The following is a 25,915-nucleotide window of genomic DNA, read 5'->3' as shown; positions in this document are numbered from 1 at the left end:
AAAGGACCTCTTAATCGATCGCGCGCTTCACCTCGCCTTGTGCGACCCTGCGACCCCGTTGTTAGACGATGTCGCCCGAGGCATTCATGAGAAGTTGCTCGTACGCTACGTTGAGAAGAAACTGTGGGCCAATGTGGTACATCTGCACTATCACGCCTTGGCGAGGATGTCGATTCCACGCTGGTCCGACACGCCTCCCTGGCCAACGAACGTAAGATGGTTCGTCGTTGTCAATCGATTCGGAGAGAGCCTCGAGATGCTGGGTCAATTCGAGAACGCGGCGCGGGTCTACGCGGCCGGCGCGTCAATGACCTGGGGACGGGTGCCCGACGGACCAGCGGACGTATACAAACTGTGGCTCAATGCCGCCGTCGCCTACAAGCGTTGCCGGGAATGGCAGCGCGCAGAAGAGTGCCATCTGAACGCCGTCCGCGTGGGGGGCGAAGCGCACTGGTACCATCTTGAAATGTTCTTTAACAACGCCGGGGCGGCTGGTTTCGTGCCACGGGACTTGCTCTATATTTTCGGCGGGCTCCTCGGCATCGTTGATTTTAGGCACCTCCAAGATGACGACGACGACCTCGAGTTTCGAAGCACGAGCCGCCCCATCGTTCGCGCCAACATATCGCCTCGACGCGCCAGACAGGCACTTCTCGGATTGTCACGCTGCGATGACGTCGAAGAGTTCCGCGCTGCGATCATGGCGTGTCGGGCGCCTGGTGACTTTGGCATGTCGGCCCAACCGGAGACGAACCCGGAGTCGCCGCAGCAGCAAGCTGCAGCACAGATGGAGGACCTCCACATCCCAGAAAAAACCATACGGTGGTGCGATTCTTGCGGTCGGCAAAGCGCGGACTTGAACGCGTGCGTTGCATGCAAGAAGGTCTACTACTGCGACCGAACCTGCCAGAAGAGCCACTGGCAGGTCCACCGCGTCGTCTGCCGAGGGAAAACTACTAAGAAGTAATATTGCTACTCCTGGCCTCCTCGAGCTCGAGTAGCCGGTGCTCGAGGCCGGCCTTGTCGAGCGCGGAGTAGAGGACGACGTTGCCGTTGTCCTCGTCGACGACGCGCGCGACGCGGGCCGCCTCGTGTCTGATGAGGTGCGCGAGCTTGCGGTAGCCGTGGTCCGCGGGCTCCGGGAAGTAGTTGGGCGCGTCGGGCCACGCGCGGCCGTAGCGCTTCCGCAGCGAGCCGAGCGCGAGCCCGCCCGGCTGCTCGAGCAGCACGACGGCGAGGCGCGCCTCGAACTCGGCGAGCGCGCCCGGCGCGCTCGCCGACACGGCTTCGTCCGCGAGGAGCCGCCGCACCGTCGCCGCGTCGCGGAGCGGGTTCGCCTGGGCTCCGACGCCCCGCGCGAGGCGCTCGTAGGACCGCCTCGCGCGGTCGAAGGCCGCGGCGTCGCCGCCCCTGTCCGGGTGCGACGCCAGCGCCGCGCTCCGGAACGCGCGCCGCAGCTCCGCGTCGTCCGGGTCGTCGCCGAGGTCCGGCGCGCACGCGCGCAGCGCCGCGAGGTCCGCGGCGCGCGACGGCGCGCACTTCGTCCGGAGCCACGCGGACAGGGCCTCGTGGCCCGTCTCGCGCGCGAGGTCCGCGGCGTAGTTGCCGTGGTCGTCGGGCGAGTCGAGGATGCCCTTGGCCTCGCGGAGCCACTCGCAAAAGTGGGAATGCCCCGAGAACGCGGCCTTGTGCAGCGGCTCGTGGCCCTGGGCGTTGCGCAGGCGCCAGCAGTCGCCGAGCGCCGGCGCGAGCCGCGCCTCGAGCCAGCGCGCGACCTTGAGGTGGAGGCCGGGCACGGCCGCGCGGTCCTTGGGCGCCAGCACGACCCAATGCGCGGCGGTGCAGCCGAAGCCGTTGACGCGCGCGGGGTCCGCGCCGGCGCTTTCCAGGTACTCCAGCACCTCGAGGCGCAGCTGCCAGGCCGCGAGCTGGATGGGCGTCACGTCCGCGTCGGCCCTCGGGTCGACGCGCCCGCCGCAGCGGTCGACGATGCAGCGGCACGCGTCGACGCGCCCGTTGCGCGCCGCGAAGTGGAGCGGCGCGCGGCCGTTGGTCTGCTGCGGCGCGTCGACGGCGCAGAGCCCCTCGTCGACGAGCCAGGCGACGCAGTCGGGGAAGCCGCCGCCCGCGGCCCAGTGCAGCGCCGTGCAGCCGTGCTTGTCGACGGCGCCGGCGACGGCGGCGCGGTCGAAGCTCTGGAGTTTTCCGAGGTCGCCGGCGGTCGCCGCGGCGATGACGTCGCCGTGCCGCGGGGTCACGGCGCGGCGGCCCATGGTGTGTCAGTGCTTGGCAGGGCTCATCGACTCGGTGTCCATGCTGCGGCAAGTCGCCAAGTCGATCTTCATCATTGACACTGAGCATTGCCTCTCGACCCCGGGGAGGCTGCCCCAAACGAGAAGCATGATGCTCATTCGCGCATTCTCGCTCGCAGCAGTCGCGCAAGCGGCGACCTACGTGCTCGACGCGTCGTTTCCGAACTTGACCAACGTCCCCAAAAACATCCTCGCGAACTTCTCCAACGTGCGCTGCGTCGCCTTCGACGGCGCCGACCTCCACGCCGTGCACCTCGGCTCGCCGCCGATCCTCACCTTTGGCATCGACGGCGCGTACAAACGGGCCTGGGGCGCGGGCGCGCTCGTCTTCCCCCACGGCTGCGTGCACCACGCCGGCGAGCTCTGGGTCGCGGACGCCATCAACAACCCGCACCTCGGGTGGTACGGCGATTTCACGGTACGGCGCCTGAGCGTCGCGACGGGCGGGCTGGTCACGAAGCTCGGCAGGAGCGGCCGCGAGGGCTCGGGACGACAGCCTTTCGAGCTCGCGGAGGTCACGGACGTCGCCTGGGGCTTCGGCGCGCTCTTCATCTCCGACGGCGGCGACGGCGACGGCCTGAACGAGCGCGTGGCGAGGCTCGACGGCGCCACCTACGAACCTGTGTGGATCCGCGGCAACAACGGCACCGTCGACCCGTCCGACGACCCCGTGGGCAACTTCTCGCAGCTCCACAGCGTCACGGTCGACGAGTCGCGAGACCGCGTCTGGCTCGCGGACCGCGCCCACAATCGCCTCGTCGCGCTCGACGCGTCGACGGGCGCCTTCGTCGGCGCGTGGCCCTGCGTGGCCGAGGTGAACGGCGCCGGGCCCAACGCCGTCCGCTACGACGGACCGCGGGATCGCGTCGTCGTGTCCGTGGGCAACGGAGGGCCGGAGGCAAAGACAAAGGCCGATTCTTTTATCTTCGCGCTCGACGCCGCCAGCCCGTCCGGCGAGTGCAGCTTCGCCGCACCGCCGGTGAACACGTCGACCACGGACAACGCCCACGAGCTCGCCGTCGACGAGACCACGGGCGACGTCTACGTCGCCTTCGAGAACGACGAGCTCGGCATGCCGCGGCGCTACCGCCTCGCCTAAAGGGACCCTATGGCGGCCGGAGGAGCGCGAGGAGCGCCGCCTCGTCGTAGTCGAAGCGCGCCGTGAGGTTCACGGGAGCGCCGCTCGGGTTGTCGTCGAAGACGGCGGCCGTCTCCGCGAGCTCGAGCGCCCGCGGCAGGCACGCGTAGTCGAGCCAGAAGGGCACGGCGAGGACCGCGGGCCGCGCGCAGAGCGTCGCGGCGAGGTGGGAGAAGCCCGACTTGGACGTGACGACGAGGTCCGCGGCGCAGAGCGCGTCGAACGCGTCGACGGCCTCGCGCGGGCCCACGTCAACGTCGACGCCCGGCAGCGCCGCGCGGAAGTCCGTGCGGTCGCCGTCGATGTCCGGCACGAGGCCGCCGGGCCGCGCGCCCTCGGCGAGGACGACGACGCGCGCGCGGGCCGCGATGTCGCCCGTTTTCAACGTGGCCGCGACGCGGCCGAGCAGGTCCACGAAGGCGACGTTCGGCACGTAGCGCTGGGCGACGAAATCGACGTTCCGGCGGCCGTACTTGAGGTGGTCGCCCCGGCGGATGTGGACGGCGACCGTGAACGCGTCGCCGCGGGGAGCCGCGCGCGGCGCCAGCGCCGCCCGCTCGGCCGCGCGGCCCTCGAACGCCGCGCGGTAGCCGTCGACGTTCAGCCGCTTGTGGAAGGGCGGCGCGGTCTTGAGGCGGAACACGGCGCAGGCCGGCGCCGCCGCGCAGGCGCCCGCGCGGAAGGCGTCGACGCTCGCCGCGAGCGCGGCCTCGGACGCGGCCGCGGGAACCTTTTCGCAGCCCGCGGGCGGCCCCGCGGCGTCAAAGTACGCGCCGAAGAAGTAGGCGTCGACCTTCGTCGCGTTCATGCCGTGGCCCCGCGACGCGAAGCGCGCGGCCAGCGTCAGGCCGAGGCGGCCGGCGACGTGCACGAGGCGATTGAAGGACATGAAGGCGTGGCCCAACCCCTGCTGCTGCGGCGCGCCGGCGAGGAACGTCGCGCACGTGCCGTTGGCGGACCGCAGGCGCGCGGGCCACGCGGACCCGCGCGGGCAGCGCGACTTGCCGTCGACGAGCGCGAGCATGACAATGGGCAGCCATCGCATCGCATTTGTTCAAAAGGTAAACATGGTGTCCTTGATCTTTTGGGCAGCTCAGTTATGGCGCCCTGGGAAACGAGTAATTCGGCCTATGGGAAGGGTGTCGTCGCGCGCCAGGACGTCTCCGACAGCGACGACGACGACGGCGACTTCCTGGGCCTGGAAGCGAAGACGAATTCGAACTGCGGAAGCAGGCAAGAAGCCTTGAAAGCCGTGCGACAGAGCGGCGACGCTTTGCTGAACTTTGGGAGCTTTAAAGGCGACCGGGAAGTCGTCCTGACAGCCGTGCAGACCCACGTCGACGCGCTGCTCTGGGCCGACGCGGCGCTGCGGGAGGATCCCGCGGTCGTCCTCGCGGCCGTGAAAGCGTTCGGCCGCGCGTTGCGATACACGTCGACGCTGCGCGACGATCCCGAAATCGCGCGCGCCGCCGTGCGCGAGGACGGCGACGCGCTACAGTTCTGCAAGAAGCTCAAGGAAGATAAGGCCACGGTCCTCGTCGCCGTCAAGAGCTCCGGCTTCGCATTGCAATACGCCTCCCCGGGCCTCAGGAACGACCGGGACGTCGTCCGCGCGGCCGTGTCGGAGAACGCGCGCGCGATCAAGTGCGCGAGCGCGGAGCTCCAGGCCGAGTTCGGTTAAGATGCTCCCTAGGGCGTCGTCACGGGGTTCTGCACGGCATCTTTCGTCGGATGGGCCGTCTGCGCGCCGAGCGCGGGCTCGACGGGCGCGCGGCGCCGCGTCGCGGCGGCGGCCGCCGCGACGAGCACCACGAGCACAAGGACCACGACACCGACTATCACCGCGAGCTTCACGACGGACGCCTCGTCGTCGTCGTCGTCGTCGCCGACCGGCGCCGGAGCGGACGCCGCGTAGTCGTGGCCATAGACGACGAGCGTCCACGACACGAGGACGCCGTCGTCGTCGCCGTCGTCGTCGTAGTCGTCGCCGTAGTAGTACGAGGACGACGACGCGTTGGTCCCGTTGGGCCCGCTGCCCTCGCGCATGTCGGCCACGCGGAGCGTGAAGTTGCCGTCGTCGAGCCTCTCGCCCCAGTGGCGCAGCGTCGTGAATTTCCAGTCGCTGAACCGCTTGCCGCCCTCGGGCCGCTCCCAGGCGAGCGTCGACGTGACGCCGTTCCGTTCGAGCTCGACGCGCAGGTCGCCGCGGTAGGGGTGCTCGACGGTGAGCAGGACGGCGACGTGCTCGACGACGGCCGTCGCCGACGCGTTGACCGGGCCGAGCTCCGACGACACCCACGTCTCCGTGCCGTTGGCGCAGTCCACAATGGGCGCGCGGACCGCCGTCTTGACCGCGCGCGCGAACTCGCGCGGGTACGGGTCCCAGTCCCCGGCCGCCGCGACGGCCGCGTCCGCGTCGACGAGACCGAAGCCGTACTTGTAGCTGTGTGTCACGCCCGCGGCGTTCGTCGCCCAGTCGTCGTCGTCCGCGTCGACTTGTTTCGACGTGTTGGCGAAGATGCCCTGGACGTCTCTCCACCCTAGCTCCGGGTTCGCCTCGAGCATGAGCGCGACGACGCCGGCGACCAGGGGCGTCGCGAAGGACGTGCCCACGGTGGCGTCGCCGCAGTCGTCCGCGCGGCCCGATGCGACCGGGAACGCCGTGACCATGTTGTGGACGAACTCCTCGTCGCCGCCGGGCGCCGCGATGGTGACGGGCGCGCCCACCGACGAGTAGGACGCGTGCTTCTGGAGCTTGCCGACGGCGCCGACGGAGATCGTGTAGCGCGAGTTGAGGTAGCCCTCGTAGTTGACGTCGTCGCCCGAGCCGTACTCGTTGCCCGCGGCGAAGACGTAGACCTACGAGTACCCGTGACAAGACGAACGCTCCCGTCGCGCCGGGCCGCGCGATGCCCCTGCCGCCCCGGCCGTCGCGCGCGCCGCGCTTCAACGCGTCCGCGGCCGACTCGGAGAGCTGGTTGTAGCCGCACGCGATGAAGTAGCGGTCGAAGTCGAGGCACGCGTCCGCGGCGTCCTCGAAGGACGACTCGCAGTAGCTCACGACGGCGTCCGCGCAGGCGTCGTCTAAAGCGCCCGCGCGCCAGTCGTCGGACCCGCAGGCCGCGCAGGGCTCGGAGCCCGCGGCGAAGGGGCACGCGGCGCCCGCGGACTGCTCGCTGAGCACGCACGCGTCGATGCCCCACGAGTTGCTCGAGACGTCGTTGTCGAACGCGTACAGATAGGAGTCGTCGGCGACCTCGGCGCTGCCGTTGAAGACGTTGCAGCTCGCGAGCGTCGCGTCGGGCGCGACGCCGACGCCGCAGTGGGCGTTCGACGACGCGGCCGCGAGCGCCGCGCAGTGCGTGCCGTGCTCCGAGTCCGCGTCCGCCGGCGCGGAGATGGCGCAGGATTCGCTGGCGGAGACTTTAGCTAAATCGGGGTGGCCATCGTCGACGCCGTCGTCGTTGACCTGAATTCTGACGCCCGCGCCGGTGACGCCGCGCGCCCAGGCCTGCGAAGCGCGTCGGTGACGATGTTTCGTCTCTCAAAACGGACGCTGGCCCAGGCCGCCGGCGCGTTGATCATCTCGAGGTACCAGGCCTCGGCCTCGTAGTAGGGGTCCGGCGCCGCGGCGACGCCGGTTTCGCAGGTCGTCGCGTACGTCGGGCAGGACACGGTCTTGCCCGCGTCGGCGAAGTACGACGGTGGCGGCGCCTCGGACGCGCAGATTTGCTCCGTTTCGCAGAAAACGCAGCCGTCGTCGGCGACGCAACTCTCGCAGGTCAGGTGCGCGGCGCAGGGGTCGCAATCCCAGACGTCGCAGTCGCAGTACTCCGGCGCGTCGCAATACCCATCCGCGCGGTAGGGGCAGCTCTCGGTCGCGTAGGAGCAATTGCCGTAGGCGTAGGAATACGACGAGCCGCGGGCGCCGGCGAGCAGCAGCAGCATCGGGGCTGCTAGCATCGACGAGCCGCGGGCGCTGGCGAGCAGCAGCAGCATCGGGGCTTCTATCAGCGTGGCGGATCGAGCTGCCATCGTATCGAGAACGGAAATTCAACAACTCGGTAAACTTTACCTAGTTGCCGCCTCCGTGGGGCAGCATGAGGAGGCAAAACCCGGCTCAGCCCGGCGTCATGCGCCGCCTCGACGCACATCTTCGAGGCGCCGTGTTCGACCATCTCGAGTTCAGCGATGCGCTGCGCGCGACGGCGACGGACCGTGCCTCGAGGGCGGCTCTGGGCTGCGTCGAGGAGGTCCACAAAATCGGGGCGCGATCCCTCTCCTGTGCGAGTATCGTCTCAAAATTGACTGCTTGTAAATACATGCGCATCCACGCGAGTTCCTCAAGCGATTTGACTCACCTCGTGCTCCCTCTGACCGTCATGAAGGACCTGCGTCGCCTAACGTTCACGTTATTGGACGCGGACATGTCGACCTGGGCGGAGGACTGCGATAGACTCGTCCGCACGGGGGCGCTGCGACAAGCCCGAAATCTCATTCAGTTAAAATTTGCTCGCGCATCTTCTAGAACTGAGTTTATTCGAGCCCTCGACGAAAATGAACTGCGGCATGCGGCGTACAAGTCGTTGTTGTTGCAACTGCCTCTTGACTGCGCTCTACGCGCCTCAGTTTATGGTCACGTCCCCGCAGCTGTTTGCAGAGAATTGATCGCTCGCGGAGCGAACGTGAACTCAGTCGTCAAAGAATGGAGTGTACTCAGAATGGCAGTCGATGCTCAACGAATAGCCGTGATTCGCGCATTGCTGGAAGCTGGTGCAGATCCGAATTACATGCCAGACAATGTAGACTTCACAATTCTTGCAGATGCCATGTTCCGCGAAGAAATGAGTACGGGAGAAGCTGCAGCTGATGTAGTGATGCTCTTACTCGAGTTTGGTGCAAATGCTGGATACGCTTCCCCCAGTGGCTGCAACGCACTCCACATAGCGGCTGAGAATTATTGGAAACAGTCATGGGAAGTTACTCTTACAATCGCGAAGATCCTCCTGAATGAAGACGAGACCCTCGCGAGCGGTTTGTGGACCTCGAATGTAAATAAGACATGCGAGACGCCGCTGGCTACTTTGATGGACTGCCACGCCAGTCCGGACCTACCTCCTGGAGCGGCTGCCTTCGGCAACCTCCTTGCTCGAGCCGAATCCAGGAATCGGTTCAACGAACGCGAGAGGCGCTGACGTTCACGCCGCGCCGCGGTGGAGCTGTGGCGCGCCCAGCCGCGGGCTGAGCGCGCGCGCTTAATGTGGTGCAGCCAAGACCGGCCCCATAAACACGCCCGTCCGACGCTCGAAACAACCACCGAGTCGCGACCGCGGCGCTTACGCGCCCGCCTAGAGCCACACGATCTCCGTGATGAGGGGCGAGTCGAGGAGGGACAGCTCGATGCCGTAGCGCACGTTCTCGGGCCCCGAGAAGTTGATCTCGACGACGTCGTCGCGGCAGGCCACGACCTCGACGGACGCGCCGAGCGCGACGAGCGCGTTGCCGATGGGCTCGAGGATGCGCTCGACCTCGTCGACGGTCAGGAGCCGGTTCTCCGGGTCGTCGTCGCGCGTCACGGAGCCGAGGTCGGCCCAGCGCTCGCGGAGCACGCGCTCGATGCCCATCTTCATCGTCTGCGTGCTCGACGGGCAGGACCCGCACGCGCCCTCGAGATGGAGGATCACGTCCTTCGAGTCCGGGTCCGCGCTGACGACGGCGACGTTGCCGCCGTCGGCGACGAGGTAGGGCCGCACCTGGTCGAGGACCTTGTCCACGTTCTCGAGGGAGAAGTCGAGGGCGGCGCCGGCGCCGGAGGCCTCCGTCGACGACGACTCGAAGGGCGACGCCACCTCGGCGCGGCGCGGCGCGGGGCCGCGGCGCGGCGCCGCGCGTGCTGCATGTCTCGCGACGGGGGCGACGAGGCCGCGCGCGACGGCGACGAGGGCCAGGACGCGCAGGGCTCTGCGCCGCGTTGGAGCCACCATGCTGTAGCACAGCTTCGCAGCGCTGCAACATCAGCGGCACTATCGCTGCAACCAGCGCTGCGCGCGCCCCAGACGCCGCGCGCGCAGCCCATCGGCGCTTTTGCATCCATGAGCACCTTTGACACACCGGTCGAAGCGGTTTGTATAGCGAATTTCGATGGCCCGGAGCTGCTGCTCTGTCAGGACGGCCTCAGCATGAAGAAAGGCGACCTGCTCGTCGTCAAGAACTGGGACGATCCCAATTGGTTCTTCGCGACGACAAACGATGAGAACGTGGACCCTCCGCGGAGCGGCTGGATCCCGGCGAGCCGCGTTCGCGTCGTCGCGGCGCTGCCGGCGGCGCCGAAGCCATCGCCGCCGCCGCCGCCGGCCGCGCCCGCGCCCGCGCCCGTCCCGGCGCCGGCCCCCGCGCCGGCGCCGGAGGCCGCCACGAAGTCGTTCACCACCGGCGACTCGGACTCGGACGACGACGGCTGGGCCGAGCGCCTCATCGCGGCGAACGCCGAGGCGAGCAGTTTTCTCGAGGACGACGGCGCGGCGAGGCAGGCGCTCGCGAGCGGCCAAGTAACGTTGTAGTCAGTGGTCGCGCGCGCACTGGCACGAGAGAGAGAGGGAGCTGGGCCCGCGAAGCGGACCGCGGGCGATCCGCGGGCCTCTCGAGAACGGCGCGGGCGCATGGACTGCTTGAGTACGTTTGAGTACATGGTGAACCTGAGTACTTGGATCACTTCGCACAACAGGGGTCGAGTCTGCAGCTCCGGGGGCCGGCGTTTTGCTGAGGCGCTCTAGACGAGGCGTCAGACGCGTAAAAACCGAGTTTTTTTTTGCCACAACAAATTTTCACGCTTGCTAGTTTCTCGAGACCTATCGGGTCGCTCGGCATTGTCACCGACCCTGACCCACCGCCGCGATCTGAACGACATCCCCGACGCGCCCGACGCCCGCCAGACCGATGCCGAAGGCAAAAGCGATGAAGAAGAAGACCTACGGGGCAAAGCCCAAGGCGACCAAGAAGGTCAAGGCCCCCGCTCCCGCGAAGAAGGCGCCGCCGCCCAAGAAGGTGCGCGCCCGCGTCGTCACAAAATCGCGAGAGCCTCGCGCGACCGACGCGCTTCCTTAGGTCGCGCCGAAGCCGAAGAAGGCGCCCGTCGCGAAGAAGGCGGCGCCGCCGAAAGCGAAGAAGTCGTCCGCCGTCGGGCCCCGCGGGTGGGACGCGTCCGCCGGCGTGCGCCGCAGCGGCCGCGGCTTCGAATCGCAGCTCAGCGCGTCGCCGGCGTCCCCACGCGCGCATTCCTCGCCGACCGGCCGCGCGCGTCCGCTCGAACGCGTCGCTTCGAAGACGCCGCCGGTCCCGCGGTCCCTCGAAACCGCGTCGCCCGCGCGCAGGCGGCATGTCCGCGGCGGATCGCAAGGCTGTGCTCGCCGCGATGGGCTCGGGCTACGACCTCTAGGTCGACCTCGTCGCGCGCGGCGCCTCGCCCGCGCCGCGGCGGCGGCGACGAAGACTCCCCGCGCGCGCGCTGAAAGGTCACGCGCCGTAAGGACAAGACCACGTGCTATAACCACGTGCCTAGAGGCTAGAGCGCCCCTTGCTATCACCGCTGGGACCACCTGTGTTCGGTCTCCTTGGAAGAAAACGAAGAGCCTTACGGCGCCCGCGAATGCGGCGGCCCGCGCGCCGCGTCACTCCTCGTTGTCCTCGTCGGAGCTGACGAGCTCCGCCTCCTGCTTGAGCTGGCCCTCGAGCATCTTGATCTCCTTGCGGAGGATCTGGATGTCCGCGGCGTTCGCCTGGTCGGACCGGCCCGCGCCGTCCTCCTTGTTCTCCTCGAGCTGTTCGAGGCGGTACTTCTTGAGCAGCAGCGTCTGGAACGTGCGCGGCTCCGGGTGCGTCTTCTCCATGTCGATGGTCTTCTCCCACCAGGTGGCGCTCGTCTGCTGCGTGCTCACCATGGTCCGCTGCGTCATGGCGACGGCGACCGGCGCGGGCCCGCCAAGCCGCGCGACACGGGCAGCCCTTCGCGACGCCGCGCGCCGGAATGTCCCGCGAAAGGGCAGCCGGAGAGTCCGCCGCGCTCGGGAGCCGCCCCGCGGACGTCCCACCTCGGAGATGGAGCGCTCAGATGCAGGTTTTGCTCGGATGAGTGTCGATGCTGCCGCAACGGTGCACTCTCCACAACAAACGAGCCGATGACGCTCCAGTGCGCAGCTTGCCCAGCGTACCGAGCACTCTGAGAACCAACACGACGAGCACACCAATTCTCTGACCCATCGCTTCGACGCGCAGCGCGTCTGCACGGGACGACTCGCGTCGTGAGCCGTACGAGGCGACTGATCCTCTTGCAACGCTATGCGGTCTGTCCTCCTGCTCGCCGTGGTTGCGGACTCGCTCTCGGCGCCGCCGCGCAGGCGCCTCGCCGGCTGGCGCGCGCTCCAGCGAAGTGCGCGGCCGCCTGCGACGAGGTCGTCGGCTGCGAGTACTTCTCGACGTCGCCAGCGCCACCTGCCGCCCGCCGCCGCGACCGGCGGCTGCGCCGACGGCGACGACGACGCGGCGGTGCCGCCGCTGCTCCGGGGCCGGTCGCCCGCGGGCGCCGTCGTCGCCGTCGCCTGGCCCTCCGTGGCCATCGGCCTGCTGCGCACGGCCCTGGGCCAGATCGACGCCTGGTACATCGGGCGCCTGGGCTCCGCCGAGCTCCAGGCCGTCGGCGCGGCGTCGTTCGGCGTCTGGATGGTCTATCTGCTCGGCGAGGTCGGCGCGGTCGGCGTCCAGTCGCTGTCGTCCGAGGCCGAGGGCGCCGGCGACCGCCGCGGGGGCGTCGGCGCCGCCGTGACCCAGGGCGCGTACTTCTCGCTCATCGCCGCCGCGCTGGCGTTCGCGCTCGCGGCGGATCCGCTCGTCGCCGCGTACCTCGACTACCTGCGGGTCACGGACCCGGCCGCGCGCGCGGCGGCGTCGTCCTACCTCGTCGCGACGGCGAAGTGGGGCGGCCTGCCGCTCTGCCTCGACGCCGTCGCCTTCGCGGGATTCAAGGGCGTCGGCGAGACGCGCGCCGCGCTGAAGATCGCGGCGATGGCCGTGCTGTTGAACATCGTCCTCAACGGGCCGGCGATCGCGGCCTTCGGCGTCGCCGGCGCGGCCTACGCGACGAACGTCGCCGCGGCCGTCGCGGCCGTCGTCGGTTTCTCGGCGCTCCGGCGCCGCGGCGTCGACTTGGCCTTCCGCGCGACGCCCTCGAAAAAAATGCTCAAGAAGATCGTCGCCATCGGCGCGCCCGTCGGCGCGTCCGGCGCGTTGTTCACCGTGGCCTACGTCCTCATGGGCCGCACGCTCGCGGGCCTGTCGGCGACGGCGCTCGGGGCGCTCGCCGTCGGCCACCGCATCGAGGCCGTCGCGTACACGGTCTGCGAGGGCTACTGCGTCGGCGTCGCCACGGTCGTCGGCCAGTGGCGCGGCGCGGGCCGGCGGGACCGCGGCGCGACGGCGGCGCACGAGGCCGCGCGGCTCGGCGCGCTGTCCATGGTGCCCGTGGCCCTGGGCCTCCACGCGTTCGCGTTCTCCGCCGCGCGCGTCTTCGCGCCGGACGTCGCCGTCGCGTCCATGGCCGCGGACTACCTGAGGGTCGTGAGCTTCTGCGTGCCCTTCATGGCCGTGGACGCCGTCTACGACGGCGCGTGCGTCGGCGCGCAGGACACGCGCCTCGCGTCGATCTGCGGCGTCGTCGCGAACCTGGGGCGGGTGCCCCTCGCCGCGGTGCTCGCGTCGACCCTCGGGCTCGGCGTCACGGGCGTCTGGCTGAGCATCTCCCTCTCGACCATGCTCAAGGCGCCCCTCAAGTGGGCCTGCTTCTCGCGCACGAGTCGTAAGACGTGACGCGTGGTGCCCTACTCGAGCGCGAGCCCCGCGCGCGCCGCGAGGGCCTCGAGCGCCGCGGCGCGGTGGGCCACGGCCGCGGCGAGCAACGCGCCGCCGTAGCCCAGCGCGGCGAGGTGGCTCCGCACGGCGACCTCGCCCAGCGCGAGGAAGGCGTCCCGGGACACGGCCGTCGGCGCGCCGCCGAAGACCGCGACGTAGAGCTCCGCCGTGCTCCGCGCCGTGCAGAAGAGCTCCGCGAGCGCGTCGACGTCGCGCCCGGGCAGCGCCGCGGCGTGCGCGCGCGCGTCGGCGTCGTCGCGCGCGTCGGGCGCCACGGCCGTCGACGCCGACGCGCGCGGCGCGCCGCCGCCGCCCCGGGGAGACGGCGGCGCGCCGGGGAAGGGCTTGTCGTAGAAGTAGATCCAGTTGCGCGCGAAGCCGCAGGTCGGCCGGAACCGCTGGCACGTGCCCCGGCGCCGGCAGAAGTTGTAGAACGCGATATCCCCGTACTGGCTCGCCAACACGCCGGGGCCCGCCGCGGCGAAGAACTCCGCGAAGACGTCCGCGCGGACGGCGTACTGGAAGTACTCCTCGAGCTTCCGGCCGCCGCCGTCGTCCGTCGTCGCCGCGTGTCCCGCGGCGACCGCCGCGTCGACGTCCGCCGCGCCGGCGAGCGGCGCGGCGCCCGCGTAGGCGGGCCGCGCGAGCCACGAGCTCACGACGACCGTGACGTCCGCGCGGCACGCCCTCGCCGCGGCCGCGTAGGCCGCGGACCGCCGCGGGTGCCAGACGTCGTCGTCGTCGCTCAGCACGCACCACGCGTCCGTCTCCGCGCCGACGCGGCGCGCGAGCCGCCCGTAGTGCTCGAACTGTTTCAGGGGCGTTTCCGACGGTAGGACCTCGAGCCATTTCGGCTTCGACGAAGCGGCGCAGGCGACCGCGGCCTCGAGCAGCTCCGGCGAGCCGCCCGAGAGCGACAGCAGGCCGCGCGCCGGCGGCGGGTCCTGGGCCGCGAGGCTCCGCAGGAGGCGCCGGAGCCGCGGGAGCCGGTCCGCGTCGCCGACGTGGGACGCGACGAGCGCGCAGACGGCGACGGGCCCCGGCCCGCGGCGCCGCGGCGCGGGCGGCTCGCGCGCCGCGGCGACGCACTCGCGCTCGACCGCGGCCTTGACGGTCTTGATCGTCGCCTCCTGCGCCGCGGAGAACGCGTCCGCGCCGCGGGCGACGTAGTGGTCGAAGACGCTCTCGAAGGTCGCGACGACCTCGGCCGCGGACGCGCGGCCGAGCCGGCCGTGGGACGCCAGCCGCACGGCGAGCGGCGGCAGCACGTCGTCGTCGAGCTCCACGGGCTCCGCGCGGTCCACGAGCACCGTCGCGCCGTCGTGCAGCTGGGCCTCGACGGTCGCGTCGCCCCGGAGCGCGCGGCCCCGGAGCGTCGCCGAGCTCGGGTCCAGCGCGAGCCGCGGGTAGCGCTTCTCGTAGGCCACGCGGAGCGCGTCGAGGACGCGCGCGAGCGGGCGGCGGCGCTGCCTTTCGGTCAGGGTGAGGCGCAGCGCGAGCGGCGCGTCCTCGTCGACGACGGCGAGGCGCACGGTCCACGGCGCGTCGAGCGCCGGCAGCAGGAGGGACGGATGTACGACGGGCTCGACGTGCGCCGCGACGGAGACGGGGCTCGGATGCGCGTCGTCCGCGGCGCGCAGGTCGTCCGCGGCGCGCAGCGACGACGACGACGTGCTCCGCGACGACGAAACGTCAGAGACCGCATCATTCTTCGCTTCGGCGTGCCCACGAATCTCGGAGGTTCGCGGTTGCGCTTCGGCAAAATTCTGCGGCAGACAATCGAGCGGCACCGTCGCCGGCGAGCGCCGCGCGATGGTGGCCATGTGATTCGGCAGAGCTTCTCTTGCGACGGCCGAATGCGGTGGTGATTCACGAAGCGCGGATCGACGCGGAATCTCGAACGGTAACCGTCCTTCAACAGTCACTTCAACAATCACGGCGAGGCGAAACGGCGTCGTCCCGGCGAACGTGCCCACGGCCGGAGTGCCGCGGCGACTTTGGGGTCCGTCGCGCCGTGCCGTCGAACGCCGCGTCGCGGTCCGAGTCGCGGCCGCGGCGGTGATTCGCGACGAGACGCGCCGCGCGCCACGATCGACGCCGCCGAAGACTAGCCCTCCGGCGTCTGGAGCCGCCACGCTACAAAATTTAGAGCGAGATGGGCTTGCGCCCCCGGTACGATGCGCCACACCGCGCAGCCGCGCACGCCGCGAGGGAAACATACCGAACTTGAATGTCACGCTTCTTGCCACAAGCGCTCGGCTCCCGAGCCTCCGCCTCTGGGCATCGAGAGGGCGCACCAAAGGCAAGGCCCGCGCGCCCCCGACGGACCCCCGGGCGCGCGCCCCTCGCGCGGGACCGCTCGCCGACCATGGACGCGGAGAAGATGCGCCTCTTCCTCGAGCGCATCCTGCTCGTGCCCGAGGCCGAGCGCGGCGCCGCCTACCGGTCGGCGATCGCGGCGGCGCGGCGCGTCGCCGACGCGGCGGCCCTGGAGCAGGGCGACCGGGACCCCGTGTTCCTCGCCATCGCGCGCGGCATCAAGAAGCGGCGCCCGGCGCCGGCGCCGCGCGACGGCGACGACGACGACGGCGGCAGAGGCCGGCGCCGGAGCAAGCGCGGCCGGCGGGACCTGACGGAGAGCGAGTGGCTCGGCGAGCTCGCGGACCACGTCGAGGCCGCGGGCGGCCCGCGGGACGCCGTCGTCGAGCAGTGGAGCGTCGAGCTCCAGCCGCGCGGCGACCCCGTCTTCGTGGCCCCCGACGGCACCAAGCTCCGGTCCAAGCCCGAGGTCGCGCGGTGGCTCGGCCTCGGCGCCGGCGGCGCGCACCGCAAGAAGGCCCCGCGGACCTCCGACGAGCCGCACGAGCCGCGGAAGCGCCTCGGCCGGCCGCCCAAGGCCCGCGTCGACGACCGCCCGACGACGCGCGCGGGCCGCGAGGACTTTCGGCGCAAGCAGCTCGAGGAGCAGCGCGCCGAGGCCGACCCGCCCCAGTCCTCCGAGGGCAGCGAGGAGAAGGCGCCGCGCGACGACGACGACGACGACGACGACGACCTGGACGACGACGCGCCGGCGGCCGCGGCCGCGCCGGCGCCGCGCGCGGAGGTCAAGCGGGAGGAGGCCGCCGCGGAGGACGTGGCAGCCGCGCCGGTCGCGCCCGTCGCGCCGCCCGCGCCGCCCGCGCCCGTCGCGCCGCCCGCGCCGCCCGCGCCGCCCGCGCCGCCGCTCGCGACGGCGCCGCCCGCGCCGCCCGCGCCGCCCGCGCCGCCCGCGGACGACGGCGACGACGACGACGACCTGTCCATCTCGTCCGCGCCGGAGCCGACGCCCAAGGCGCCGCCGCCGGAGCCCGCGGGCGCCGACGCGAGGCCCTGGCCCGCCGCGGCGCCCGACGACGACGACGACGGCGTCGGCGCGCTCCTCGAGACGCTCGTCGCCGGCGGCGATGACGGCCTCGAGGCCCGCGGCGCCTTCGAGCCGAACCCCCTCGCGCCGGGCCAACAGCCCGCCTGACCCTTTTTCCCCGTGCTGTCTGCGAACTAACCGAATAGCTGCGCCGCGAGCGCGGGGTCCTTCTTCAGCCGTCCGGACCGCTGGCGCCGCGGCGGCTCCGCGGGCGGCGCTTCCGCCTCCGCGGGCGGCGCTTCCGCCTCCGCAGGCGGCGCTTCCGCCTCCGCGGGCGGCGCCGCGTCCCCCGGATCCTCCGCGACCTCGTCGGGCGGCCGCTCCGGCGGCGCCTTCGGCTTCCGCGGCGCCTTCGACTTGCGCGTCTTCGGTTTCCGCTTCTTCGCGCCGCCGGCCCGCGGCGGCGCCCGCACGTCCCAGTCGTCCGCCGAGCGCCGCGGCGGCCGCCGCGGCCGGCGCCGCGGCTGCGGCCGGAAGAGGAACGCGACGGACGCGCCCGCGAAGGCGACGGCGAGGACCTGGGCGAGCACGGCGTTGAAGGTCTCGGCGCCGGCCTCCTTCTTCGCCGAGCCGACGCAGGCGACGGCGAGCACGGGCAGCGAGCTCACGACGGGCGGCTGCTCCCAGTGGCGGCGGCACGCGTAGGCGGCCAGTAACGCCGCGCCCGCGAGGAACTCGCCGGCCAGGAACACGAGGCGCCGCAGCGTCAGGAGCACGAGGAGCGCGGCGCACGAGCCGACGGCGAAGCGCTGCGGCGGCGGCGCGCCGTTCCAGTACGCGACGAGCGCGTCGAGAATCGCCTCCTGGACGGCCTCGCCGATCGCGTCGCCGACGGCCGCGATGGCCTCGTCGGCCATGGCCTCCGTGACGCCGTCGATGGTCGACTCGTCGCTGTCGTCCATGAGGTTGTCGGGCAGGTAGTAGGCGCCCTCCTCCGACGCGTCGTCGTCCGACGACGGCGGCTCCGGCGCGGCGGCCGGCGGCCGCGGCGCGAGGCCCGGCGGCGGCGCGAGGCCCGGCGGCGGCGCGAGGCCCGGCGGCGGCGCCGGCGCCTTCGCGGTCCGCGTCGCGTCGAGCAGCGCGCTCGCGGACGCCGGGTCGACGCCGATCTCGAGGAAGTCCATGTAGCTCAGGAGCTTCAAAGCTTCCAGGTCGATCTCCTGCTCGTCGAGGAGTGCTTCGTAGCGCCGCAGCCCCAAGCGATCGAGCAACGCTGTGATTTCGCCGTCGCGGCGCGGCGCGAAGCCCGGTGGAGCACTCATGACTCGACGGCGCCCCGTCGGCGCGCGAGTTCAGCTCAAGAGCGCGTTGCGGTCCTCGTCGGCTTCAGCATCTTCAGCGATTCTCGTTGAGGCAGTTTTTGGCAGCGCATGGACACTTTCAAAAACTGAGGCCTTGTAATCGGCTGTGCACAGCTTTGATAGCAAACTAAAACGCTTGCAACAGCATTTATGGACACCACGCCCTGGCGCGCCGCGCCGCCGACGTCGTCGCGCTCCGGCCCGCCGCCCACAACGACAACAAACTCCATCGCGGCCCACCGCGACCGGCTCCTCGAGGAGGTGAAGACGCTGCACCGCGAGAAGAAGGCGCTGAGCCGGGAGAACGCGAACCTGAAGCGCGAGCTCGCGTCGACGTCGGCGCAGCTCGACGAGGCCGTGCTCGAGAACGCGGCGCTGCGGCGGCGGCAGAGCGCCGCGGCGCCGGCGGTCTTGGACGAGCCCGTCGCGGCCGCGCCCGCGGTCCAGCGCGCGTCCGACGCCGCGCGGAACCGCCGGCCCGCGGCGCCGCCGCGGCCCGCGGCGCCCGCGGCGACGGGCTTCGGCCTCGCGGCGCCCGCGGCGAAGCCCGCGAAGCGCGCGGCGGCGAGCCGCCTCGAGGGCCTCGCGCGGCCCGCGGCGCGGCCCCGCGCGGCCGGCGGCGCCCTCGCCAAGCTCCAGAGCAACCCCCTCGCCAAGAAGCTCGGCACGGCCGAGGGCATGCACGGCCTCATGGACGGCCTCTACCTCAAGAGCGTCTGGAACGCGTCCCTGGCGAAAGACTTCGCGCGCGCGCTCGTCGACGACGTCTGGCGGGGCGCCGCGCCCAAGACCGCGGCGCTCCACGGGTCCCTGGAGATGGCCGCCTGGAAATCGCTGCAGCCGCCGGCCGCCGCCGCGGCCTGGGACCGGGACCGCGACTTCGCGCCGCACCCCTTCGATACGGGAGAGGACCGGCCGACGGGCGCCCCGGGCCTCGGGCTCCACGAGCGGTCCATGCGCGAGGCCAAGGTCACGCTGCGCAAGTGGCGCCACGCGCGGAGCGGCGCGGATTTGCCCTGCCCGCTGCGCGTCGACGGCGTCGTGTTCCTGCACCAGCTCGCGGCGCATCTGGACGGCAGGGGCCTCGCGAAGCTCGAGGCCGTCTGCCGCTACTTCTGGGTCCCGCGGGGCGACGCGCTCGCCGACGACCACGGGCCCTGCGAGCTCGCGGCGCGCTACAATTTGGTTCGCTTATCCGCGCGGCCCGCGCTCCTGCCCGTCGACGACTTCTCGACGAAAACGCACTGCGCCGCGTGGCAGTTCCGCTGCGACCTCGGCCGCGCGCTCGCGCGGCTCCGCGCGCGGAACGCGTACGGCCGCGCCGTCGCCGCCTGGAAGGCGCGCGTCGTCGCCGCGCGGCAGGAGGAGAAGGACGCCGCGCTCGCCGCGGAGCTCGCCGAGGCCGAGGAGCGGGAACTCCAGGAGGAGCGGGACCGCGAGGACGCCGCGCGGCGCGCGGCCGAGGCGGCGGCGCGCGTCGAGGACGACGACGACGACAAGGTCGCCTACCGGCCGGGCGAGATCATCGCGCGCCTCGCCGACGCGGCGCGGGACGAGATGGGCGCGGACCGGCCGTCGCGCTGGCCCGACGCGGAGCGGCCGGCGCCGAAGAAGCGCGTCCGCGTCGTCGCCGCGCACCCGGCGCCGCCGCCGAAGAAGTTCTTCCCGCTCTTCGCGCCGAAGAAGTAGGCCTGGGAGATTATCGTACACGCGAGGGGGTCCGGGGGCGCCCTTGTGGCGGCCGCGGACGCCGGGAATCCCGGCGGCGGGCGAGGCGAGGGCCGGCGGGGCGTCGCGATTTCGTCGCGGGGCGCGCGGCCTACATCTCCGCGTAGGACTTCTGCTCGGGCGCGTCGACGCCGATGCCGATGATCCGGTCCTGGTACTTGATGGCGAAGCCCGAGCCCGGGCACCAGTCGTTGATGAAGCGCGTCGACTTGACGCCCTCGATGGAGAGGATCGTCTCCTGGAGCTTGTCGAAGTCGCCGAAGTTCGTCGTGTCGATGGAGCCGTCGTCCTTGCGGACGATCTCCAGGTCGATGACGTTGTAGGCGATGTCGCCGCGGGACATGTTCACCTGCTGGAGGATGTTGAGGCCGCCCTCGCCGAAGACGGACATGAGCTCGCCGAGCATGCCCGGCTTGTTCTCCGTGACGACGCAGACGCGGTTCACGGACTCCATGCGCGGCGGCAAGGCGCACGCGGGGAAGTTGACGGAGTCGCGGATCGTGCCCGTCTCGAGGAAGAGCTGGATCGTGTCCGCGGCCATGGCCGCCGCGTTCTCCTCGGCCTCCTCCGTCGACGCGCCGAGGTGCGGGATCGACACGACGTTCGGCCGCGGCCAGAGCTCGGGCCCGACGGCGAAGTCGCAGATGTAGCGGCCGCCGCCGCCGGCGTCGTAGCGCGCCGCCAGCGCCGCCTCGTCGACGAGCTCGCCGCGCGCGAAGTTGAGGATCGACGCGTCGGGCTTCAGCTTGCCGATCAACTCGGCCGACAGCAGGTGGTGCGTGACGTCCTTGATGTAGGGCGCGTGGAGCGACACGTAGTCCGCCTTGGAGCAGAGCTCCTCCAAATCCGCCATGGCCATGTCGCTGCCCGGGAGGCGCAGCGCGCCCTCGACGGACAAAGCCGGGTCGTAGCCGACGACGTCCATGCCGAGCGCGATCGCCGAGTGCGCGACGGCCGCGCCGATGGCGCCGAGGCCGACGACGCCCAGGGTCTTGCCCTCGAGCTCGCGGCCCCCAAACAGGGCCTTGTCCTTCTCGATGCGCTCGTGGGCCGTGCCCTCCTCGTGGAGCTGCTTCATGTGCGCCGCGCCCTCGTAGACGCCGCGCGACGCCATGAAGAGGCCGCAGAGCACGAGCTCCTTGACGGCGTTGGCGTTCGCGCCGGGCGTGTTGAAGACGGGCACGCCCAGCTCCGTCATCCGCGGCACGTTGCAGTTGTTCGTGCCCGCGCCGCACCTAGAGGTTCGAACGGTTTCGTCCGGGCGCGGCGCGCGCGCGCTTCGGATTCTTTTGGGGGAGGTGCGCGCGTCTTCGGGGAGGGGCGGGCGTCGACGTACCGGGCGATGGCGCGGGTCGTGAGGGGCACGTCCGAGTCCTGCATCTTGTGGCTCCGGAGCATGATTGCGTGCGCGATCTCGGGGTTCTCCTCGGACGGCGTGATCGTGTACTTGTCGCCGCCGAAGCGCGCGAGGCCCGCGGGCGAGATCTTGTTGATCGTCTTGATGACGAAGCGCGTCTTGCTCACGGCCGCCATCTTTTTTTGTGTTTGCAACCGGCGAAGACCTGTGGACGGTGACGTTTTCGGCGATGGGCGCGGTGCGAGCGCGCGCGTTTGCGCGTCGCCGCGCGCGCGTGACGGCGTCGCGCGCGATGGGCAGAGTCGGCGCGAGATGGGACGCCGGCGCACGGACGAGCTCAGTAGGGGTAAACGCTCGCTGCCGTCTGCTGGATGACAGGCAGTGATCAGTCTTCGTCGTCAGCGCCCGCGGCAAAGGCAAATGCAGCGTTGACCAAGTGCACCTCGCGCGGCGCGCGCCGCGCGCGACGCACGGCAGCCGTGACTGTGTTCGATGCGGCTCGGTCTATCTGGTCCACCCGGTACGTCGCCGCGCGGCTGCGTGAGTCCGCACTATAAATCGAATCGACCCCGGGCCGCGCGCGCCGCGCCGCGCCGCTCAGGAGCGGCGCGGCGAACGCGTCCGCGGACATCACGAAGTGGACGACGCGGACGCCGCGGATGCCGCTGCCGTTCTTGAAGTAGAGCTTCTGGTACTCGCGCTGCTGGTCCTTCGCCGGCTTGTGGGCGATCGCGGTAACCGTAACAAAATACAGCAAAACGACAGGCGTTGGGAGACACAAAATACGCCGAGTTCAACGACACATACTCTAAAGAAATTGAATGCAAATTACCAGGTATTCTTCTTCTTCTTGTTATTATTATTCTTACTACCAGGTGAGCACAAAAGCAAACTCGCACAAGCGGAGGAGAGCAATGACCATTCTATGCAACCGGCGCTGCTCGAAGGGACACCGTGACTTAGCGAATATAGATTGCCGACCAGACCGCACTCCACTTCTCCGCCGTGTGCCTGGCGTAAATGGTCCACACCCAGAGCGCCCGCTCGACCGACAAGCCGCGAATGCTGCTTGCGGTGCGACTACCCCCCACCAAAATCGGACTGCGCTTGAGCGATCTCCCAAAGGCATCTCCAAAGCCGCCACCGCCGACGCGCGCGCCGCGACCGAAGCGTGCACAGCAGACACGCTTTTTGAGAAAGCGCGAGACGCATCGATCGCGCACCACCCATGAGCGAGCAGGTCGCCACCGCGACGCCCATGGAGGCCGACGGCGCCGCGCCGGCGACGGAGACGAAAGAGGAGGCGGAGCCCGTCCCCGAGGACGGCCTCGACGTGCTCCTGCTCATGCCCGGCTTCGCCGGCGGCTTCGACGGCCCGCGCGCGCAGTACCTGCGGAGCATGGGCCACAAGCTCGAGCTCATCGAGTGCCCGCCGCCGACGAGCCGCGCGAACCTCGAACGCGGCGTCGCGATGCTGCAGCAGCGCCTCGCGCACGGCAAGCCGCCGGACGTGCTCCTGGCCTCCGACGAGGACGCCAAGGGCGGCGACTACGTCGAGCAGCTCGTCGAGCGGAACATCTACGCGCACGGCCGCATCCTGCTCCAGTCCGAACGCGAGTGCATCCTCGGCAGCTACAACGTGCTCTACATGAAGACGGGCCCGATGGTCCTCGACTTCCGCATGAACAAGCTGCTCTACGCGTGCAAGGAGATGTGCGACGTCAACGCGCCGCCGCAATGGAAGAATCTCTACACGAAGAACGAGCCCGAGGCGGCCGCGGCTCCTCCGCCGGAGATGGCGGAGTAAAGTCGCTTAGGGAAGTGAGGAACGCGGGGGTTGTTGTCGGCGACCGCCGTACGGTGAACGGCGGCCGCGTCATGGTGTCCGCGGATCCACTTCAGAGCGAGAGCGCGAGGTCGACGACGGCGTCGACGTCCGCGTGCGCGCCCGTCGAGGCGTCGTAGTGGACGAAGCGCGACGCGCCGTCGGCGAAGACGAACATGCCGCCCTGGTTGAACGCCTGGGCTTGTTTCGGCGGGATGATGAACGCGCCCTCGCCGGACGGCCCGCCGCCGGGGAGCCACTTGCCGAGGACGTCGCCCAGGTCGCCGCCCGTGCCCGACTGGAGCCGGTCGAGGATGGCGTAGGGCGTCGCCGGGTTGAAGAAGGTCCGCCCGACGCCCGCGTTGAGCGCCAGCGCGTCGTAGAGCGCGTTCTCCGGGTCCGCCAAGAGCCGCGACGCGTCGTAGCCGACGTGGTCCGCCACGAGCCGGCCCTTCTCCGGCGTGCCGATGCCGACGGCGACGAGGCCCACGCCCGCGGCCTCGAGCGCCGGCCGCCGCCGCTCGAGCTGCACGAGCAGCTCCTGGCAGAAGGGTCAGCCGAAGCTCCGGAGGAACGAGACGACGGCGACGCGGTCGCCGCCGAGCTTCGCGCCGAGCGTCGTCGCGCCGCCCGTCGCGGCGTCGAAGGCCTCGAGGTCGCGCACGGCGGCGAGGTGGTCCATCGTCTTCGCCGACGCCGGAACGTCGCCGCCGTAGGTCACCTCGCAGCCGCAGTCCTCCGCCGTCGACGCAGCGCGCGCCGCGCGCCGCGCGAAGGACGACGTCTGCGGCCGCAGCGCCGTCGCGACGCCCAGCGAACACAGCGCGAACCTCGAGACGCGCATCGTGGCCGACGACGAGCAGCGCGGCGCGGCGGAAGCAGCTCGTGTCGTGGCAGGCTGAGGTGGGCAAAGGAGGCCTGCAAGGTTCCGGAAGGTGCTGAGTTGAGCTATAAATTGCACTTTCAAGCGCGCGATACCGGCCGGTCGCTCCGGTCTGGCCCGGCGCAGAGGAGCCAGGATACGCCTAGGATACCCGTAACGCAGTCTCACTCTGATCTGGGTTATGTCCCCATTTTCGCGCTGTGAGCCACCGCGCTACACCTGCTAGCTGTGCGCAGCTAGGGTCGCGCTTTAGCGGTGAATACAGCGTGGAAATACCATTCAGTTTTTTTCAAGTTGTTTGATATTCCATAATTTCAGTTTTTTAATTGGTGAAATTGATACTATACCTTATAAGACACATTCATTTTAACTCATTCTACCTTATAAATCAGGTTTTCAGAAACATTTTTAAAAAATTTTCGAAAAAAAATAATTTAAATTACAAAACTATAGAATAGAATATACCAAATACATCTCATTCCCTTATCCAGAAAGGGTCGCGCTTTAGCGGTGAATATTAATACAGCGTGGAATTATACAAAAACCGCATCATATCCATTATACAGATGATCTCACAAATTTTAATATCATGTCATAAAATAACCAGTGTTGTTTAATTATTAACTTCTGGTTGGATATGAACAAACTTTGGTCATTTTACAAGCAATTTCCATGGTCGGGTTCAGGTGGTGGTGCGCCGCGCGGGCGCCCGCGACGAGCGCGAGGAGCTTGGCCATCGCGAGAAAGCGAGGAGAACGAAGAGAGCGAGGAGAGCGCTCGAGGAGAGCGAGGAGAGCGCTCGAGGAGAGCGAGAACGCGTTTGAACTCGCTGCCCAGATCGAATGGCGTTTCAGAGGGCAACACATCGTGTTGAGCCTCAACATGAGGCGGCGCGCGACCGAGAGCATCGGCCTAAAATCGACCGACGCCGCTGCTGTGGGTCGCGCAACGTGAAGCAACGTCGACATGTTGATAAGTAGAAATAAATGTAAGGTAGTTTGCGCTCGTTCGGACGACAAGATATCGGATCGGACGGTGGATAAAAGGCGTCGAAGCTCGAAGAGCATGGACGAGTTTTCAGCGGAGATCGTGCCAGAGCGCAGCCCCTTCCACAGTAGCAGCTACCATGCCATTGGCTTTATGCTCCGCATGCATCACGCGGACGCACCGGTGAAAACGCGACGTCCGGGCGATTGCGAGGCGACTCAAACGGGGGGGATCAATGGCTCGGAAGCGACGCGCAGCCCCCTCGCGACCCCATAAAGCTAGTTTCAGAGCCCTCGCAGCGTCGGGAATCGTTCATCAACAGCCCCGTTGCGTCCGGTCGCAAGGGCTTGTTGCAGAGCTTCGACATCGTCGAACTCTCCTGGTCGGGCTCGGACGCCGCGGCGCATCCCGTCGACTGGCGTCACCCATGCGCAGCGACAACACCCCGTGGGGAAGAACGCCGCCGCGGACTCATCATTCGCCCGATGGAGGACGGTTCCGTGACAGTCCCACGAGGTGGGACCGACCTCGCGACCCACCGGCGCCGGATCAGGTGGCCCGAGGGGCGAGGCTGCCCCCGCGCGACGTGACGATGTTGGTCCCACCTCGTGAGAGCGCAACACTCACACATTCGACATGTGTGCGCAGGCGACGGTCGTGGTCTCACGAGGTGGGACCGACCTCCAAACCCCGAACAGGGCTGCTTTAGACGCGCCCATCCCGCAAGACCTAATCGCGCTGCGACGGCAATAACGAAGGAAGCAAGATGTTGGACATTCAATATCTCTTCAGCGTTCATCATCGATTTTTTCGGACAAAGGGTTACGCGACCCACAGCTGCAAGTCGCCTTGCGCGCGCGGCCTCGACCCGAGCCGCGCCGCCGCAGCAAGTCGCCTTGGACGCACAATACCCGAGAACGACCTCACGAGACGATGCGGCCGCTCGCGCGCCGCGCGCTGCTGCTCCTCGTCGCCGGAGCCCGCGCCTGCCGCTTCATGATCTACGTCGGCGAACAGCCCGTGGACGGCCGGGCGTTCCTGCTGGACACGGAGAACAACCTGCTCAGCCTCGCGACGGAGC

The 25,915-nt window shown here is 69.8% G+C and overlaps 6 protein-coding genes across 6 annotated transcripts; 1 reads left to right on the top strand and 5 right to left on the bottom strand.

The window, feature by feature from the left end:
• Positions 1 to 956: 956 nt before the first annotated feature.
• AURANDRAFT_65589 (hypothetical protein) lies at positions 957 to 2,273 on the bottom strand (the record flags this gene model as incomplete). The annotated part of the gene is made up of 1 exon (XM_009040479.1): positions 957 to 2,273. One exon carries the CDS (start codon positions 2,271 to 2,273, stop codon positions 957 to 959), a length of 1,317 nt encoding a protein of 438 aa, XP_009038727.1.
• Positions 2,274 to 3,418: 1,145 nt separating this feature from the next.
• AURANDRAFT_65588 (hypothetical protein) lies at positions 3,419 to 4,495 on the bottom strand (the record flags this gene model as incomplete). The annotated part of the gene is made up of 1 exon (XM_009040478.1): positions 3,419 to 4,495. The coding sequence occupies one exon, from the start codon at positions 4,493 to 4,495 to the stop codon at positions 3,419 to 3,421; it is 1,077 nt and encodes a 358-aa protein (XP_009038726.1).
• Positions 4,496 to 5,139: 644 nt separating this feature from the next.
• Positions 5,140 to 7,449, bottom strand: AURANDRAFT_65587 (hypothetical protein; the record flags this gene model as incomplete). The annotated part of the gene is made up of 3 exons (XM_009040477.1): positions 5,140 to 6,309; positions 6,332 to 6,961; positions 7,006 to 7,449. The coding sequence occupies 3 exons, from the start codon at positions 7,447 to 7,449 to the stop codon at positions 5,140 to 5,142; spliced, it is 2,244 nt and encodes a 747-aa protein (XP_009038725.1).
• Positions 7,450 to 9,035: 1,586 nt separating this feature from the next.
• On the bottom strand, positions 9,036 to 9,242 carry AURANDRAFT_9527 (hypothetical protein; the record flags this gene model as incomplete). Its single annotated transcript, XM_009040476.1, has 1 exon — positions 9,036 to 9,242. A coding segment is annotated over one exon (207 nt), but the record flags the coding sequence as incomplete, so codon positions are not given.
• A 10,844-nt stretch (positions 9,243 to 20,086) lies between these two features.
• Positions 20,087 to 21,291, bottom strand: AURANDRAFT_11896 (hypothetical protein; the record flags this gene model as incomplete). The annotated part of the gene is made up of 2 exons (XM_009040475.1): positions 20,087 to 21,017; positions 21,119 to 21,291. Coding segments are annotated over 2 exons (1,104 nt in total), but the record flags the coding sequence as incomplete, so codon positions are not given.
• Positions 21,292 to 22,367: 1,076 nt separating this feature from the next.
• Positions 22,368 to 24,217, top strand: AURANDRAFT_65584 (expressed protein; the record flags this gene model as incomplete). The annotated part of the gene is made up of 2 exons (XM_009040510.1): positions 22,368 to 22,942; positions 24,166 to 24,217. The coding sequence occupies 2 exons, from the start codon at positions 22,368 to 22,370 to the stop codon at positions 24,215 to 24,217; spliced, it is 627 nt and encodes a 208-aa protein (XP_009038758.1).
• Between the last annotated feature and the right edge of the window lie 1,698 nt (positions 24,218 to 25,915).

This window comes from Aureococcus anophagefferens, assembly GCF_000186865.1.
Source record: "Aureococcus anophagefferens unplaced genomic scaffold AURANscaffold_15, whole genome shotgun sequence".
Taxonomy (NCBI): domain Eukaryota; class Pelagophyceae; order Pelagomonadales; family Pelagomonadaceae; genus Aureococcus; species Aureococcus anophagefferens.
The sequence above is the reverse complement of the archived record's forward strand: the minus strand, read 5'-3'. Positions and strand labels throughout refer to the sequence as shown.